The sequence below is a fragment of the Strix aluco genome, chromosome 1 (assembly GCF_031877795.1).
Source record: "Strix aluco isolate bStrAlu1 chromosome 1, bStrAlu1.hap1, whole genome shotgun sequence".
NCBI classification, from domain to species: domain Eukaryota; kingdom Metazoa; phylum Chordata; class Aves; order Strigiformes; family Strigidae; genus Strix; species Strix aluco.
Window position 1 is genome coordinate 1,619,306 of NC_133931.1, and position 15,033 is coordinate 1,634,338.

Genomic DNA, 15,033 nt, shown 5'->3' on the forward strand with positions numbered 1-15,033 from the left:
TTTAGGCGCAAAGTAGCTCTCATTTCTGGAGAATTGTGAGAGACAGATGGGGTACATGATGTGTCAGAGCTGAAGTTCATGGTGATTTAATCCCTGGCACTCTACACACCAGCAGGTTTACTGGTTAGTCTAACCCATCCTTTCTGCTGGCTTCCTTAGGTGGCTTTCATTGTTGACACTGTTTTGAAGCTACTAGGAGAAAACTGTGAATTGTTGGAACAAATCTCCTCTTTCACCTTTCTAGTACAGAGCTTATATTTTAGTTATGATCAACCCTACAACATCCACTAACTTAATATCTACAACGGGGAAACTGAGGTTAATTTTCTGAGGTCAGCTAGCAAATCATTGCCAGAGTTTAGAATAAACCTCTAAGTACGTGGCTTTCAGGCCAACACTCACTCGCGTTGCTTCTAGTAACTCGTGCACCTCCTATCAAGGTTGCACAAAAATAGCAGAAGAGCACTGATGAAAAAGGAGCATTAACTAGTCGTTAAATCATGTGGAATACAGTGCTGGCTCTATTTCTCGAGTTGCTACTACCTTGCTCCATGAGCCTTATTAACCTCGCTGCATCTCAGCTTCCTTATATCTGATTTTGAGATAATAATATTTACTTATCTCACCTATTGTAGATGTGCAGCAAAATATTAGCGCTAGTGTAATGACACTGTCATGTCAGCACACTTCCAGATCTACCTTTGACTCCAATCAGAGCTGGAAAGCTGTGAGAATCCTAGGACATATATTAAGAGCTGACTAGAATCAAGAAAATGGAAAGTTTAAGATGATCAAGTCAAGAAAACTCTCAATCAAAACCAGTGCCTGCACTTCTTGAAGCACATACAGAGCCCACCACGGTCCTGGAAACTGCACTGGAGGTGGGAGGGTGTATTTTAGGACTTCCCAGTGGGACCTCCTCAGCCTGGTATTTAGACAGTGTGAGCCAGTCAATTGGGAGGTTACAGGATTTGGAGACTATTTCCAGCGTGGATGCAACTGTCGCTGGACCGCTCACATCAGATGAAGATGCCTCCACCCAGAGACTGTCTCAGCTGGCCAGGTAGGCCAGGAAAGAAGTTTGGCACATGTTTCTCAGGCTGGAAGTAAACATTTGACTCTGAACTTTTCCTTTTATTTATGATAACAAACTCCTCTGAAGTTCAGATTTCTTGTACTAGTCTGCCTTTGAACACATACACTAGGAAATGTCTTTTTTTTTTTTGCAAATCCACTTTGTGGGTTGTTGAGGCAGATTTATACAGCTTGTGTCTTTTTATTTTTTTTTTCTCTGTAGTTAATGGAAAACTCCCAACACAATAGGCTGTGATTACCCACAAAAGAATAAAAGGAGTTCAACAAAACGCTGTTTGGACTTTCCTATTAATTCTTGTTATTTCTTTGGTGACTTGCCAACACTGCGAGGCAATTGGATAGGGTGTGCATAAAAGAGGAAACATTTCAGGTGATGTTTAAAGACTCAGATAAGATCAACTGAAACTATAAACAAGTAAAGTATGTTGTCACCCTCCCCCCCCTCCAAACAACCCTCTAGACTGAAGAAGGGCACAGGATTTAAGCAGGGTGTTGGCATATATTCTTTCATCCAACATCTTATAATGTAATGATGATCACATTTCAGATGTGCATGTGAAGCCAGTCATCTAACACACATTGTTTGAGGCCATTTAATACCAGAAACCAAAAACCACACCCCTTTTCATGTTTGGGTTTTTTTTTTCCCTAAGAACAAAGCAAACACAATCATCGTATTTCCCGTTCCTTAATAGGATTATAAAATTCTCTGCTGAACATGAGGAATGCCAAACCAAGAATATACCAGAGTGCCTTTCCCTAGATAATTTTGGGCTGGAAATAACTGCTAAACTTTCATAATCAACACAATGACTGTATTAGGGAGGCAAATGTGAAAACAATGGGTCTAAATTCCTCAGGGTGTACACCACCCAGAAATGTTGCTTATAAATGAGTCAGGGATTGCTGAAATGATGAGACCACCGCCACTGTCACTGGAGCTTTAGGTTTGGGGAGACAATGATTGGGTTGTTTATCTGGGAATAACAGAAGCTCTTTTCACATTTCAAGAATTCGAGTGATACTAACCCTGAATGAAGTTCCTCCGATAGTGCGATAGATAACAAAGGTGGTGGGACTATCTCCAAGAACATCTTTGTTTCAGCTTTCCCTCCTTTCTTCCCTTATTAACAGCCTCTGTTGGGAGGGCACCTGGCATAACCACAGAAAGGCTCTTCTTTCCAGTTTTTGCAATTCCACAATCAAACTTGCTCATCACGCATTGTAGGAGGATTTACTAGCATGGGGCTGGCCTGAGGCACAGGGAAAAGCAGGCAGATGCCTGGGGCAGCAGGGTTTGGGGATGGGAAGGCCAAGGTGTTTGGCAAGCAAAGAAGTTGTGGGCTTGCTGCCACACTTGGAGAGGGTTGGCTCAGAGCAGAGGGGCTTCTCCATGCACCATCCTCCCGGAATGGCTCGGGATAGCAAGTCTGAGAGACTCCGTTGGCCCAAACTTGCATGGCCTTGTCTTCTCAGTGCTCCCACCACCTCTGTCCACAGAGGACAGGGAGAGGAGAGAGGGAGACAGTGTGCTCCCACCCACAGCTCCCTGAAACCCAGCTCACAGTGTGGGGAGAGGTATTACACTACCAAAACCCCAACCATGCTGTTTCCAGTGAGTAAGAGATTGCAAGTCAGCTTTCCATTTCTCCTCCTGGTGATAAAATCTGCCCCCTGCTGAGGGTAAAAACACAGAGAAAAGTACATGAGTTCAGTGCCTTGCTGTTCTCAGCTACCGATGCTTTTTTCCCAGGATTTGTGGAAACCACCCAGGTCTCTCTAACCACTACAAAAAAGAAGAAATATCACCAAGCCACAAGGCAAGGCATAGACGCTGGGATTTTTTAATACCCCTGAGTTTACACATCATGCCTAGACACAAAGCACCCGCCTTGAACAATATCTCAGTTATTGTCCACCATGCAAACCCTCATTTTCTTCTCCAAGGAACATGAAAAGAGATGACGGTATGGCAGGAGGTGGGGCCTGCTTTGTAGCTCATTCAACTCGTTTATAGCTCAATCAGACTCGTTTTTCCAGTAGAATTGGATCCGGGGTCAGAATCAGTACATGGCAAGCCATGGGGGAGGGGGGTGTGCCGTTAAAGCCAGCGGTGACAAGCAGTGGCAGCCCAGTGACCAGGCGACAAGGGTCCGTGCAAGATGAAGGTGTTTATGTCTCTTCTGTTGGTTGCCATCGCTTGCATGACGTTCGGTAAGTTCTTGCTCTGATTTATCCAAACTCCTGCAAGAGATGCGGCATGATGGGATGGGATGATGTCCATGCCTCTCACTTGGAGCAGCTTTCAGCAAAAAAATCTGGTTTTGGAATATTTCCAGACTGCTGAGTGTTCAGGACTATCATAGTCTCATTGGGATGGTTAATTCAAGTTCTTTAGGAAGTGTTACAAGACAGAGTGTGATTATACTGGGTCATTTCTTTAATGCAAATTCCAGCTCTCACTTTTTATGTGTTCTTGCTCAATCTCACTCTCATTTCTTCTTTTTTTTTTTAAAAAAAACCCCTTTCTATTCCCCTTTTGCTACTTAACCCTGAAGCCAGCTAGCCAGTTTAATGCAGTGTGTGTAGCGGCTCTCTCTAATTTTGTGTTGCATGTGTGGTTTATTAAACTTCAGCCATTAGAAGTGGGAAAGATGGGCTGGAACACAAAGCTGGTGGCTCAGGTACTACAGATTTTTCCAGCTCTATTTAGCAACACACCGTGGTTTGCATGAAGTCAAAGACAATTTTGGCAGACCGCCTTGGAAAAGGAACAAGCGTGAAGTGTTTTGGGGTTTTCCCCCATTTGCAGGAGGATTTGAGAGTTTGTCACCACAGGGAGTGACCCCCACCCTCCCCCCTCCCTCCTTTTTGTCCCTATTAGGCTATCTGCCACCTTGCTGGAGGGGTAGGCTTGAAGCACACAGTCAACGTGGGTAGACAACAGCAGCCTGATATTAGGGGAGACCCATCTGGGATGTGGAGACAGGGAACAAGCCCCATAAGTCCAGTCTGTACAGGGATGCTCCATTTCCATCAGTGGGGTTTGGTTGCTTCTCCTCTATCACCATCTCCACGAAGCCAGATCTGGAGGGGTGTTTGGAATACGAGTGTTTTCATTTGCTAGGAAGGGAATCCCCTCATCGCAGGCTGTCCTGCATGAGTGGTGATGCCATAAGCTCTAATGGTGGAAGGTGACTGTGTAGTGGAAAGGACACCCTGGCGTAGACTCCTCATCCCTTGATGCTGCCACCAGAATAACTTCTTGCACAAAAAGTTATTTTATACTGACAGTTCCAAGCTCAGAGTTTGTGTTAACCTGGGTGGCCAAAGTAAGTCCAATGTGGGGTAAGCACAGGAGCTGTGATTGTTAATTGGGTTATTTGCATGCTCTGCACTACTTCTCTAGATCCAGGCAGTGTAGGGTCTGATTTTATCTGTGATTGGGAGGTGGAGCTGTGTTAAGATTTTTTCCTTTGTATTTGTTTCCTTCTTATGTTGTAAGCTAAAACGTGAGGATATTTTCCTTCCTCCATTTTGAGACTGCACAGCAGATTCAGCAAGAGAGGGACAAATGGTTGGAGAAAGAAGGGGGTTCTGGAGGATTTTTTGAGAGAACACAACTGCTGTTTGACGAGACAGACCTAGAGCTGGAACAGTAGCCCTCTCTTTTGTGTAGTGCACTGACTGACCTGTTATCTCTAAGACATGTGTCCTGGCTCTGGTCACTAGTAGTTCAAAGCCTTGGGGTGCTTGTGCTTTGTCAAGATCAATGGGAGCTTCATGTGCTCACCACAGCTGCTACAGTAGAGATCAATCATCACTGCTCTCCAGAGCACAAGATATTTCCTTTCATCTTTATACCTGCTCATTCCGGGGATTTGTAACTGCTTGTCAATGGAGAGACAGCAGTTCAGAGAGGAAGATCATTAATTAATAGAGAGTGGCTTGGAGATAAGGGGACTCTATGGGCAGATGTCCTTAAGGGATGGACAAGAATCTGAAAGGCAGAATGCAGCAGGAAATCAGTGGGGTGGGATACAAATCTGGTCTAGGATTGACTCACCAACATAATTTTACCATCCTGCATAATGAGACTTTGTCAAGAGTTGGGCAGCTGGGGAGCAAAAGTCCCTGCTGTGACCCAGTGCTGCCACATTTGTCCCTCCTTGTCCTTCCCCACTTTCTCTGTTCCGTTTAGGTCAGCAGAATCAGGATGGATGCTTTGATTTGGCAGGCAAACGTTGGCAAATTTATTCTACACACTCTCTCCTCTGCAAAACTGGGACAAAACCACGATGTATTTGCAGTTCCTTTAGGTTTTTTTCTGGACATGAGTGGAATCTGTATAATTTTGGCATTTCCTGGAAAGACAGGCAGAGTTAAAGGATGGAAGATCTGCCAATATCCAAGTGAAGCTAGTAAAATCCCTTCTAAGAAATCCCAAGATTTTCTTCTATTTTATCTCCTCTTTTGCTTTCAGCACTCTAAAAAGAATGTGCTACAACTACATTGAAATATTTTAGCATTTTATATTTAACTCTTTTTATAAATAAGACTTCTAATATGTCTCTATTCCTTTCTATAGTGTAATTTCATTTTCAAGCTACTGCAGGTCTGCTTGTCTATGTTCAAGTTCTTAAAAGGCTTTAGGCTCTTAAACCAAAAAGAGACCACTACCATTTTGTCATGTTCACAAATATCTACCCTTCACAAACAGGCCAGATAGATATTTTAAAGCTTGCTTAAAACAAGGCTTTTAGGCCACAGGTCTTTAAATCTCCAAGTCGTGGTGTTTCCTTCCTGCTCTGTGAGATGCCGGCTGACTATTGCTGCTGAAGAGCTGCCTCATTTGCAAAAGTAAAGTTGTTTCATTCCAGCTTTTAGTTATTTTACTGTGTTAAACACATCCTGATCTGCTACCTTTTCCACCTCAAAAAAAAGATAGATCTATAGCTACTATTTAACATATTTAGCTGTGTTTGAACCTGTTAGTCTGAGTCAGGTTAATGAAAATATATTTTCACACATTGGGGACAAAGATCTCTTAATTTGACCTCCCTCTGTACTTATCTTTTGGTGTTTTTTTTTTTTTTGTTGTTGTTGGTTTTTGTTTTTTTGTGTTTTTTTTTTTTTTTTTTTTTTTTTTCCAAAGAGGAACACAAATACTGTGTCTTTGACTTGTCTGGTGATGAGTATCATGAAATCTGAGAATAATGACAAAACTTCCTCCCTAAAGATGTATTTGATAGCTGTCAGACATAGAATTAACGCAAACAAAGCATCAGTCCACAATGGGCAAAACAGAATAATAAAGTTTGCTTTGAATAAAAGCAAGATTATTTCTGTGTCTGTTTATAAAAGGGCTCTTCCTGGCTTACTAGTTAGGGTGAAGTTGCATTATCTATTTTCATAAGGTGGCTTGCTTGCCTGAGCCTCCTGTTACGACACCCCATTTTAGGCATGCTGAGATGAGCTGAATTGTTTTTCTTTTTCAATGGGGATTAAAGGGATTTCAGCAGGGCTGTCACACAGATGGGGTGAGAACTTCTTTCCAGACCAAAGAGGGGTTGCTGCTCTGTGATTGTACCAAAACGTTTTGCTATGCCTGTGAAGCACACACATTCAGGTGCCTGCTAGTGGGTAGAGGACCTAGATCAAATGTTGGGTTCCTCAGAAAGACCTTCAGAGAGCAAAGTTCCCTGAAAAGCTTGTCCAGAAATGGCTTCCTTGGTGTTAGGAAATACCAGATGTTATTTTGGCTTGATATCTTTAGCTTGGAGTGCTCTGGAAATACTTCATCACAACAGTCTGGGCTCTGGGAGTGCCTCTCTCCATCTCAAAAGTCTTTAAGCACTGAAAGACTTGGGCTGTGGTTATTCTGCATGTCTAGGAGCCAGCTGGCATCTACAGGCTTGCAAGGGCCTTTGCAGCTCTACAGGGAGCTCATGAAGAGCATCTATGAACTGGTGAGTGATGAGGCAGAGTGAACTACCTTGGACTGGATTTGGAGACCTGGGTACCAAAGTCTGTTTCTATGGTGTCTGCCTAGAGCAGTGCATATCCCCATGCATTCTATTATTGTGGCCACTTTTATCTTTTTAAAATAACTTCTTACACATTCTTCTCACAAAACCGGAATCTCAGCACAGGGGAAGAGTTGTGCTTAATTTGTTCTCATGGGTCAGTAAATTTGATGGAGATAGTTTCTTCTTTCTGGGACACACTCCTATCCGAGAGCTCCCAGTCTGTGGAAAGAGATGGAAGTGTGGACAACACCAATGAAATTCTCCCTGCTTCAACTCACACTCAAGTCTGGCTTTTCTCTGATCCAGATCCTTCACCAAGGGGAGGTCATGCTTGATGAACTTGATAATCTTGTGTGATGAAGTGACTGGCCTGGTGGGATCCCGGAAGATCCTCACTGACAAGCTGTTGAAGTATGGGCTGGGTGAACAGTGAAGTGGATTGAAAACTGGCTGAATGGCCAGGCCCAGTGGGTGGTGATCAGTGGTACAAAGTCTGCCTGAAGGCCAGTAACCTGAGGTGTACCCCAGAGGTCAATACTGGGTCCAGTCCTGTTTAACATCATTAATGATCTGCATGATGGGGCATAGCTCACACTCAGCAGATTTGTGGATGACACAAAACTGGGAGGAGTGACTGATACACCAGAGGGTCACGCTGCCATCCAGAGGGACCTTGACAGGTTGGAGAAATGGGCTGACAGGAACCTCATGGCATTCAACAAGGGGAAGTGCAAAGTCCTGCCCCTCGGGAAGAACAAACCCATGCACCAATATATGCTGGGGGCCATCCATCTGGAAAACAGCTCATCCGAAAAGGATCCGGGGATCTTGGTGGACAGCAAATTGAACATGAGCCAGTAACGTGCCCTTTCAGCAAAGAAGGCTAAAGGTATTCTGGGTTGCATTAGATGAAACATTGCCTGCAGGTCAAGACAGGTAATCCTTCCCCTCTACTCAACACTGGTGAGGCCGCACATGGAGTTCTGGGCTCCCCAGTATAAGAAACCCACGGACGTACTGGAGGAAGTCTAATGAAGGGCCACAAGGATGAGCATCTCTCCTCTGATGAAAAGCTGAGAGCGCGGGGGCTGTTCAGCCTGCAGAAGAGAAGGCTCAAGGAGGGAACTTATTAATGTCTATAAATACCTGAAGGGAGGGTGCAAAGAGAATGAAGCCAGGCTCTTTTCAGTGGTGCCCAGTGACAGGACCAGAGGCAATGGGCACAAACTGGAATGCAGGAGGGTCCCTCCAAACATCAGGAAACACTTTATTACTGTGAGGGTGACTGAGCACTGGCACAGGTTGCCCAGGGAAGTTGGACAGTCTCCATCCTTGGAGATATTAAAGTTTCAACTGGACACAGTCCTGGGAAACTGGTTCTAGATGGTCCTGCTTGAGCAGGGTGATTGGACTAGATGACCTCCAGTGGTCCCTCTGGCCCCCACCATCTTGTAATTCTGTGAATTTGTGAGTCTATGATCTCTTTCTGATGCTCTATTAATGCAAAGGCAAGGAGAAAAGAAGATCCAAAGTAAGAACAGAGTTGAGGTAAACCAGCTGCAAGGTCTTACCTGTATCATGGGGTCTTCTGTGTGTGTGGCTCTGTCTTGCTTGACTTGTTACAAGGGGTCTGAAGCCACATCTAAGGCTGTGCTTTGACCACTAGACCACTGTGTTTCTCATTCTTATTGGCACAGATACCTTTTATTATTCCATTCCTGTTCTCAGTATGAAAATTTTGGAAAGACACCCTCCTCAGAGGTACCTGGAGGGGCATGGACAGTATCTGATGGTCCACACTAAGACCAGCCTCATGTTTTTCCTCCTTGCAGTGCTAACCTTGCAATGTTACACTTGCCAAGAACCTACTGCTGTTGATAAGTGCGTGACGATCCAGAACTGCACAAAGAATGAAACCATGTGCAAAACTACTATGTATTCCCTGGAGGACGGTAAGGACAATTACTTCTTTATCTATATTTATAACATGAGTGAGTGTTTCTACAGTGAAGACTGCTGGTGTGGGGGAGCAGTACCTTTTCGCACTTAAATATGTAAACCTGGAAGACAGCTCCCACAGGGCAGAAAACAGTCTTCTGCTGTTACGGAAAGCAGTTTTCATAGGAGTGAATACTTAGTGAATACAAACTCATAGTTAATGCTCAGTGTTGAGCATGGTTAGAAAAAGCATGTTGACTTGATCTTGAGACATGGAGCTAAAGAGCTCTCGCTCTCCAGACCGTTTGCATGACTCACACAATGGGTGTGGGTTAAACAGTGCTCTCCTGACCTGAGAACTGTTTGTGAAAGCTGGTTGGAGTAGAGAAGTCAGACTCAGTAAGGTGGGGACACCAACCTCCGGTTATCTGGAGGCAAAACAGAAATGCCCTTGAGTTGTCTGGAGCTCTCAGGAAGGCATTGTCAGTCTGGCTGATGACCCTACAGGTCATAACCTGTCCAAATAAAGAAATGGACTGTGAAGACGGAGGAAGATGAAGACCTCTTTTACGTGGTCCTGTTGATAAGGCTCTGGTTGCACATGGGAGAGGCAGGAGATAGTGAGTAGAGTAAAAGCAGAGGCAGAAAAAGTGCCTAATTGACCTTTTGCAGGGTAAAGCTGATCCAGGCAGGACACAGAGGATGGAAAGTGCTGTTCAGCTTGTGGTCACTCAGTGGGAACTGCTTCCTGGTAGGAAGTGGAACAGTTGTGTGTGAAATGGAGCTAAAACCTTGGTCTTGAAGGCAGCCAGTGTTTCACTAGGGACAGGGAGAGTTCTCCTCCATTCCTCCCATTGCTAACTGTTCTTTCTTTCTTTGTTGTAGTTTATCCCTTCGTGGGAGTCTCAACCGCCACCAAGATGTGCTCTTCCGTCTGCATCCCATCCGATGTGGATGGGATTGGCATGACACGCCCCGTCTCCTGCTGTTACACTGACTTGTGCAACACTGATGGCGCAGCTAGTTTGAGGATCAGCTTTGTGCCAGTTGGGATGATAGCAAGTTCCCTTTGTGCCCTCTTCTGGACTAGACTGTGAGGAGCTGATGGGGAGGTCTTTCACGCTGAAGAACCCCATGAAGAAGAGAATAAACCCCTGCCAGCCCAGCTTTCTGATTGGATGCCTCATGGACAACCCTCAACAGCTCCTGGAAATTGCTTTTTTAGTACCCGCCCTTTTCCCACGACCAAGAGAGAAGCAAAACTCAGGAAGTCCTGACACAAATTTTTGAATTGACTCTTCAACAACTCCCACAACAGTAACTATGGAGTTTCTTTGCTGTGATGGACTGCTTGGTTTTGAACTAAAAAATTCTGCTGTAAGAAGTATATTCAAAGCAAAAACCTTGCACTAAGAGCCTTCCAGACCTCCTTAGAGCAATTTTCCCCCAGCTGTTAGCCAGCAGAATAGCTGAATTGGCTAGTCTTCCCCAATGAAATTCAGTTAGGTGGCAGGTCCTCTCCACCCCACAGTTTTGTGCTGGCTCTTTGTGCTGTCTAGATCTCCTTCTTTGTACACAAGAAATTAAGGAGACACTTCTGTGTCCAAAGTATGAGGCAGGAGACTAAAATTCCTGTGCCAGTGATCTATCCAAGGAGGCTAAAAATCTCATGTTTTCTGTACCCTGTTGAGCAGAATAAAAAGAATGTTGTGTTAAAACTCTAGTGATCAATAAAGTTATTTATAGTGCATCTGTGTTCTGATATTTTATTTTATTTTATTTTATTTTATTTTATTTTATTTTATTTTATTTTATTTTATTTTATTTTATTTTATTTTATTTTATTTTATTTTATTTTATTTTATTTTATTATTTTACTGGGAAGATTATTTTTATTACTGGGAAGATTGGGTGATTTGTGTAATGGTTCTGGCCTGAATTTGGAATTCAGTGGAATGACTTTCCCCCTTGCTTCAATCCTCCAGAGCATTGTCTGCAATTCCTTGTGTTTTGGTAAGGGCTCCTACATTTTGATATTATTCATCCTGGTCTGGTTCTGCATTTTCCTATAATCCCCTTCTCAAGATTCAGCAGAAATACCCTCCAATTATCACTCTGCTTGTGATATTTGGAATAATTAATAACAATATAATTTAAAGTCTTTCATGTAGCATATGTATTAGAGCAGGTTTTTAAGAGAGGTTGTATAATTTCCATCCCTGGAAGTTTTCATGACTCAGCTGGATGAAGTCCGGAGTAACTGGGCTGACCTCACAGTTGAGAGCTTTGATCAGGAACCTGGATTAGAAACCTCCTGAGGTTCCCCCTTCCAACCTGAGTTTCCTGTAATCCTGTGATGCACCCTCTAAGATCACCATTATTTCCAGGCATTCTGCAAAGTCTGGCAGATGTTTCTGCAATGATTTTTCACCTGTCCTGCATTGCTTCCCATTGCCAAAATGAGATCAAATTTGGAACGAACTGCAATTCTGCATTCACACACAGGTCCCATGTTGCGCAAACACAATTATTTTGCTGAAACAACGCTGTGTCGGGGGTCAGGGTGCTGCACTGGCGTGGAGGTGGCTGGATGAACCACATCCCTGGCTATGGAAGGACTTTGTGAACAAGCTGCAGGCTTGCATTAGCTGGCAGTGTGTGCTTTGCAGTGTCCTCTACCTGTGAGCCATGCCCAGAGTTCATTGCTTTTGGCTTTCTGCTGCACAACGGTGGTACATGGAGGTTCTCTCTTTCTACCTGCCAGTTCTGGCAGTCAGCAGTCTCAGGTTTTGCTGACACAGGGGCTGCATCAGGGCCACTGTGTACGGTAACCAACAGCGAAACAGCACCAATATGTCTTATTAGATGTTGATTTTATTCCCACATTCAGCCTTCACAGCACCCTTTTAGGCTTAGCGCCACCATTTCATTAAGGGTAGTTTGTTTCTCTTTCAAACCCTCTGCCTCACAGTTTCATTCAGACCCCTTGTTCTCATAGAGGAGCAGTAGTGAGACTGCTCCCTGTCTACCTTTTCCACACCATTTATGTTATATAGCTCTATATCCACCCCGGTAGCTCTTTAGCAAGCCAAAGATCTCTTGTCTAAACCCAGGTATCACTCATGAACCCATGAGTAGATGAACCCATCTGTACTCCAGGTACAGAGTGCAATAGAGAGAGAACCATCAAAAATCCTGAATGAACCCCATGGGGAAAGAAAGGTGTCAAATTTTCTCACCAGTCCCAGGACAGGCAAGAGTACCAAGACGTAAAGTGGGTGCTTCATGTTCTTGCTGTGCTATTGCTAAGACCTAACAGAGGTGATTTGTCATGCAGTGGTAAAATGCAATGGTGACAGGCCACTTCATGGCCACTGGGTTCCATCATGGCCACCTCTTTGCTTTTCATTGCATCACTGAATGATGTTTGTAACGTCCAGAAGCCCAGAGGGCATTTTACCATAGCTGATAGCTTTCTTCTACAATCTGAAGAAACTGAAGTTTCCCTGAAAGCAAAACCAGAGCCTAGATATGTAGATAAGCATTTCCTCACCTCTGTCCATAGGCACTTGTGACAAACCCTATTTTATCGTCTTGCTCCAAACAAAGCTGAAGAGCACCTCATTTATTTTGCATTGTTGTAACTGACGGGTTTATTAGGACATGGTCAAAATACCCAGCTACTCACTCACTTGTTAAGGATAGAAAAAATATTAGACATTTCCTATTTACTGTCTGGAAGTGTGTGTCAGCACTTCTGCACATGAAACCAGCATTAATTACGTACTCGCAAAAACGCAGAAAGAAATACAACTTCCACTGCTCTTTCTCAGATGTGAGTTACTGGACTGAGACTACCCTGTCCTTGCCCTGTGTTGGTTGAGAAGTAGTGCAGTCATGGCCCAGAACATCACAAAATTGTCATGTCAAAGAGCATTTAAAAACAAATACATCAGGAGCCAGATTATTGTGTTATATTGTCATCTTAGAGAACAACACTAAAAATACCACTGCAGTCACGGACACAGAGAGTATAAGTCACGGGCATAGATACTGAAAATTCTTGAATTCTTGAATCCTATTGCTGGGTTTGGGAAGGTGAGCGGAGCAGACGTAGCATATCGGGCTGGTGGAGCTGAAGTCATGTCACCAGAAAGGTGCACAGAAGAAAAAACATTGGCTCCCAATTACAAGAGATGAAGATACAGCTTTGTAGCCCAGGAAACACAGTACTGACATTGCTCATAATAGGCCACACTCTTCAGTGAGTTTGCAAGTCCTCAGGGCTGAGGCTTGTTGGGCTTGCTTTATCTGAACTTGTCTTGACCTGCCTTCAGTTTTGTTTTTAATTTGCTCAGGTGTAACAGCAGTTTTCCTAATTGGCCGGGTGGCTATGCCTAATTTGCTCTGCTTTTGTCTATCTTTGTATGGTGCAACTCTAAGTTTACGTAGATAGCCTTAGCAAGTAGTTGCTGTATGTAGAATGACCTATTTATGACTCTGATGTTATAATGGCAGCAGAGGGCTCAAGGGATGGAGGTGCAGGATGTGGCACAGAGGAGTGCTGGCATGGGGTGATAAGAGGTGGGGCACCTGCTTGGCATTAGAGACCCCTCAGTGATAAGCAACTCACCAGCAGTCAAAGAAATGCAGACCAAGAGGTGGACAAAATAATCTTTAGGAATAGCAAAAAGAACAAAGAGCAAATATCAAACCAATGAAAAATACACCATACATGGTAAAATCCAACGTGAGGTGGACCTGCACCTTCTGACCAAGGAAAAAATAGCAAGGTATGAAAGTGTTTTAGCAAACATAAAATGGCTCCCAGCAGACCCTCAGTTGAGGAAGAAGAATCCCTTTCCACCATCAGACTCCTCCCAATGGAGAACTTGGGATGCAGATGACTCTGTACCTCCCTCTAAGGTGGGAGGCAGCAACATTAGTGGAAGAGTGAGCGTAACACCAGGAAAATGGGTAGAAATAGTCAGTATGTGTATAACAATTTTAGTTGTATTATTATGGAAACTTTTTCTGTAACAATAACTATTTCATTTTTCTTTCTATGTCTGTAATAATTTGATCTTCACTCTTTGTTTAAACTGTATAGATTTCATACATCGTAATAATAAATTATTGGCTTTACATATAAGATGTGTTTCCTTTTTGCCCATAACAAGATTTTGAGCGTAACAAAACTATGGAGATTCCCAGCTGGGTATGGAGAGATGGCTAGGTATACAGATGCTTAAGTAGGCATTATTTCAAGAGCTGCTTATTTGGATGTAGTTCACATCAATAACTCCATGGGAGACCGTCAGTAGCTTCTGACACTGAAGGCATCTTCGTGGTATCTGAGAAACTCATGATCAAGGGACGTGTTGTTGTGGGGAGCAGCGGTTTTGAAAATGACTGGATATTGTGGGTAGACAGCTGAAGAAGAGCTCCTAGAGAGACATCAAAACCCTTCGGATTATTGTGGTGAGGGTTTTCAATGGGACATAACGGCTGGAAATGGCTGTTTCTTAGTGGTGACGGTTCAAGGAGCTTGAATGAATAGTTCCGGTGGAGCCTTCTATATTAAAAGGGTTTGGTGAGATGGGCCCTATCTTCAGTGTCTTTTCATGTTTGTACCAAACCTGGCATTACAAGCCAAAACAAGGAGCAAACACCGGGAAAGAAAGTAAACTGTGACTGCGCAGCAGTCCTTGGTGGGGATTTCTCCAGCTGTGCCAAAACCACAGAGGCAGGCAGGTGGTAAATTGGGCTGAGCACAAAAGGTGACACCTGGGAGAAAAATCAGAAAGTCCCAACACTCTGACTGTCCCGTGATTTCATTAGAGGTAAGCAGTGAGAATGCTTCATGCAGCTGCATACTTCAGCCCTCCCTTTTATGATGCGCTTGAACCAAGGAGATTTTCTGAGATTCCCACCAGCTAAAAAGCATTAGACACAGCTGACTGCAGCCACT

The 15,033-nt window shown here is 43.8% G+C and overlaps 1 protein-coding gene across 1 annotated transcript; it reads left to right on the top strand.

Moving 5' to 3' along the window:
• The first annotated feature begins 3,173 nt into the window (after positions 1-3,173).
• LOC141932568 (ly6/PLAUR domain-containing protein 2-like) lies at positions 3,174-10,812 on the top strand. The gene is made up of 3 exons (XM_074846313.1): positions 3,174-3,309; positions 8,957-9,076; positions 9,948-10,812. Exons 1-3 carry the CDS (start codon positions 3,258-3,260, stop codon positions 10,157-10,159), a joined length of 384 nt encoding a protein of 127 aa, XP_074702414.1. The 5' UTR covers positions 3,174-3,257; the 3' UTR covers positions 10,160-10,812.
• Positions 10,813-15,033: the final 4,221 nt, after the last annotated feature.

What these genes read in the sequence shown, in the direction of transcription:
- LOC141932568 (XM_074846313.1), top strand. Translation starts at nt 3,258, where the DNA reads ATGAAGGTGTTTATGTCTCTTCTGTTGGTTGCCATCGCTTGCATGACG. An exon ending in CATCGCTTGCATGACGTTCG is followed by an intron (nt 3,310 to 8,956) that starts GTAAGTTCTTGC and finishes TCCTCCTTGCAG; the next exon opens with TGCTAACCTTGCAATGTTAC. An exon ending in TATGTATTCCCTGGAGGACG is followed by an intron (nt 9,077 to 9,947) that starts GTAAGGACAATT and finishes TCTTTGTTGTAG; the next exon opens with TTTATCCCTTCGTGGGAGTC.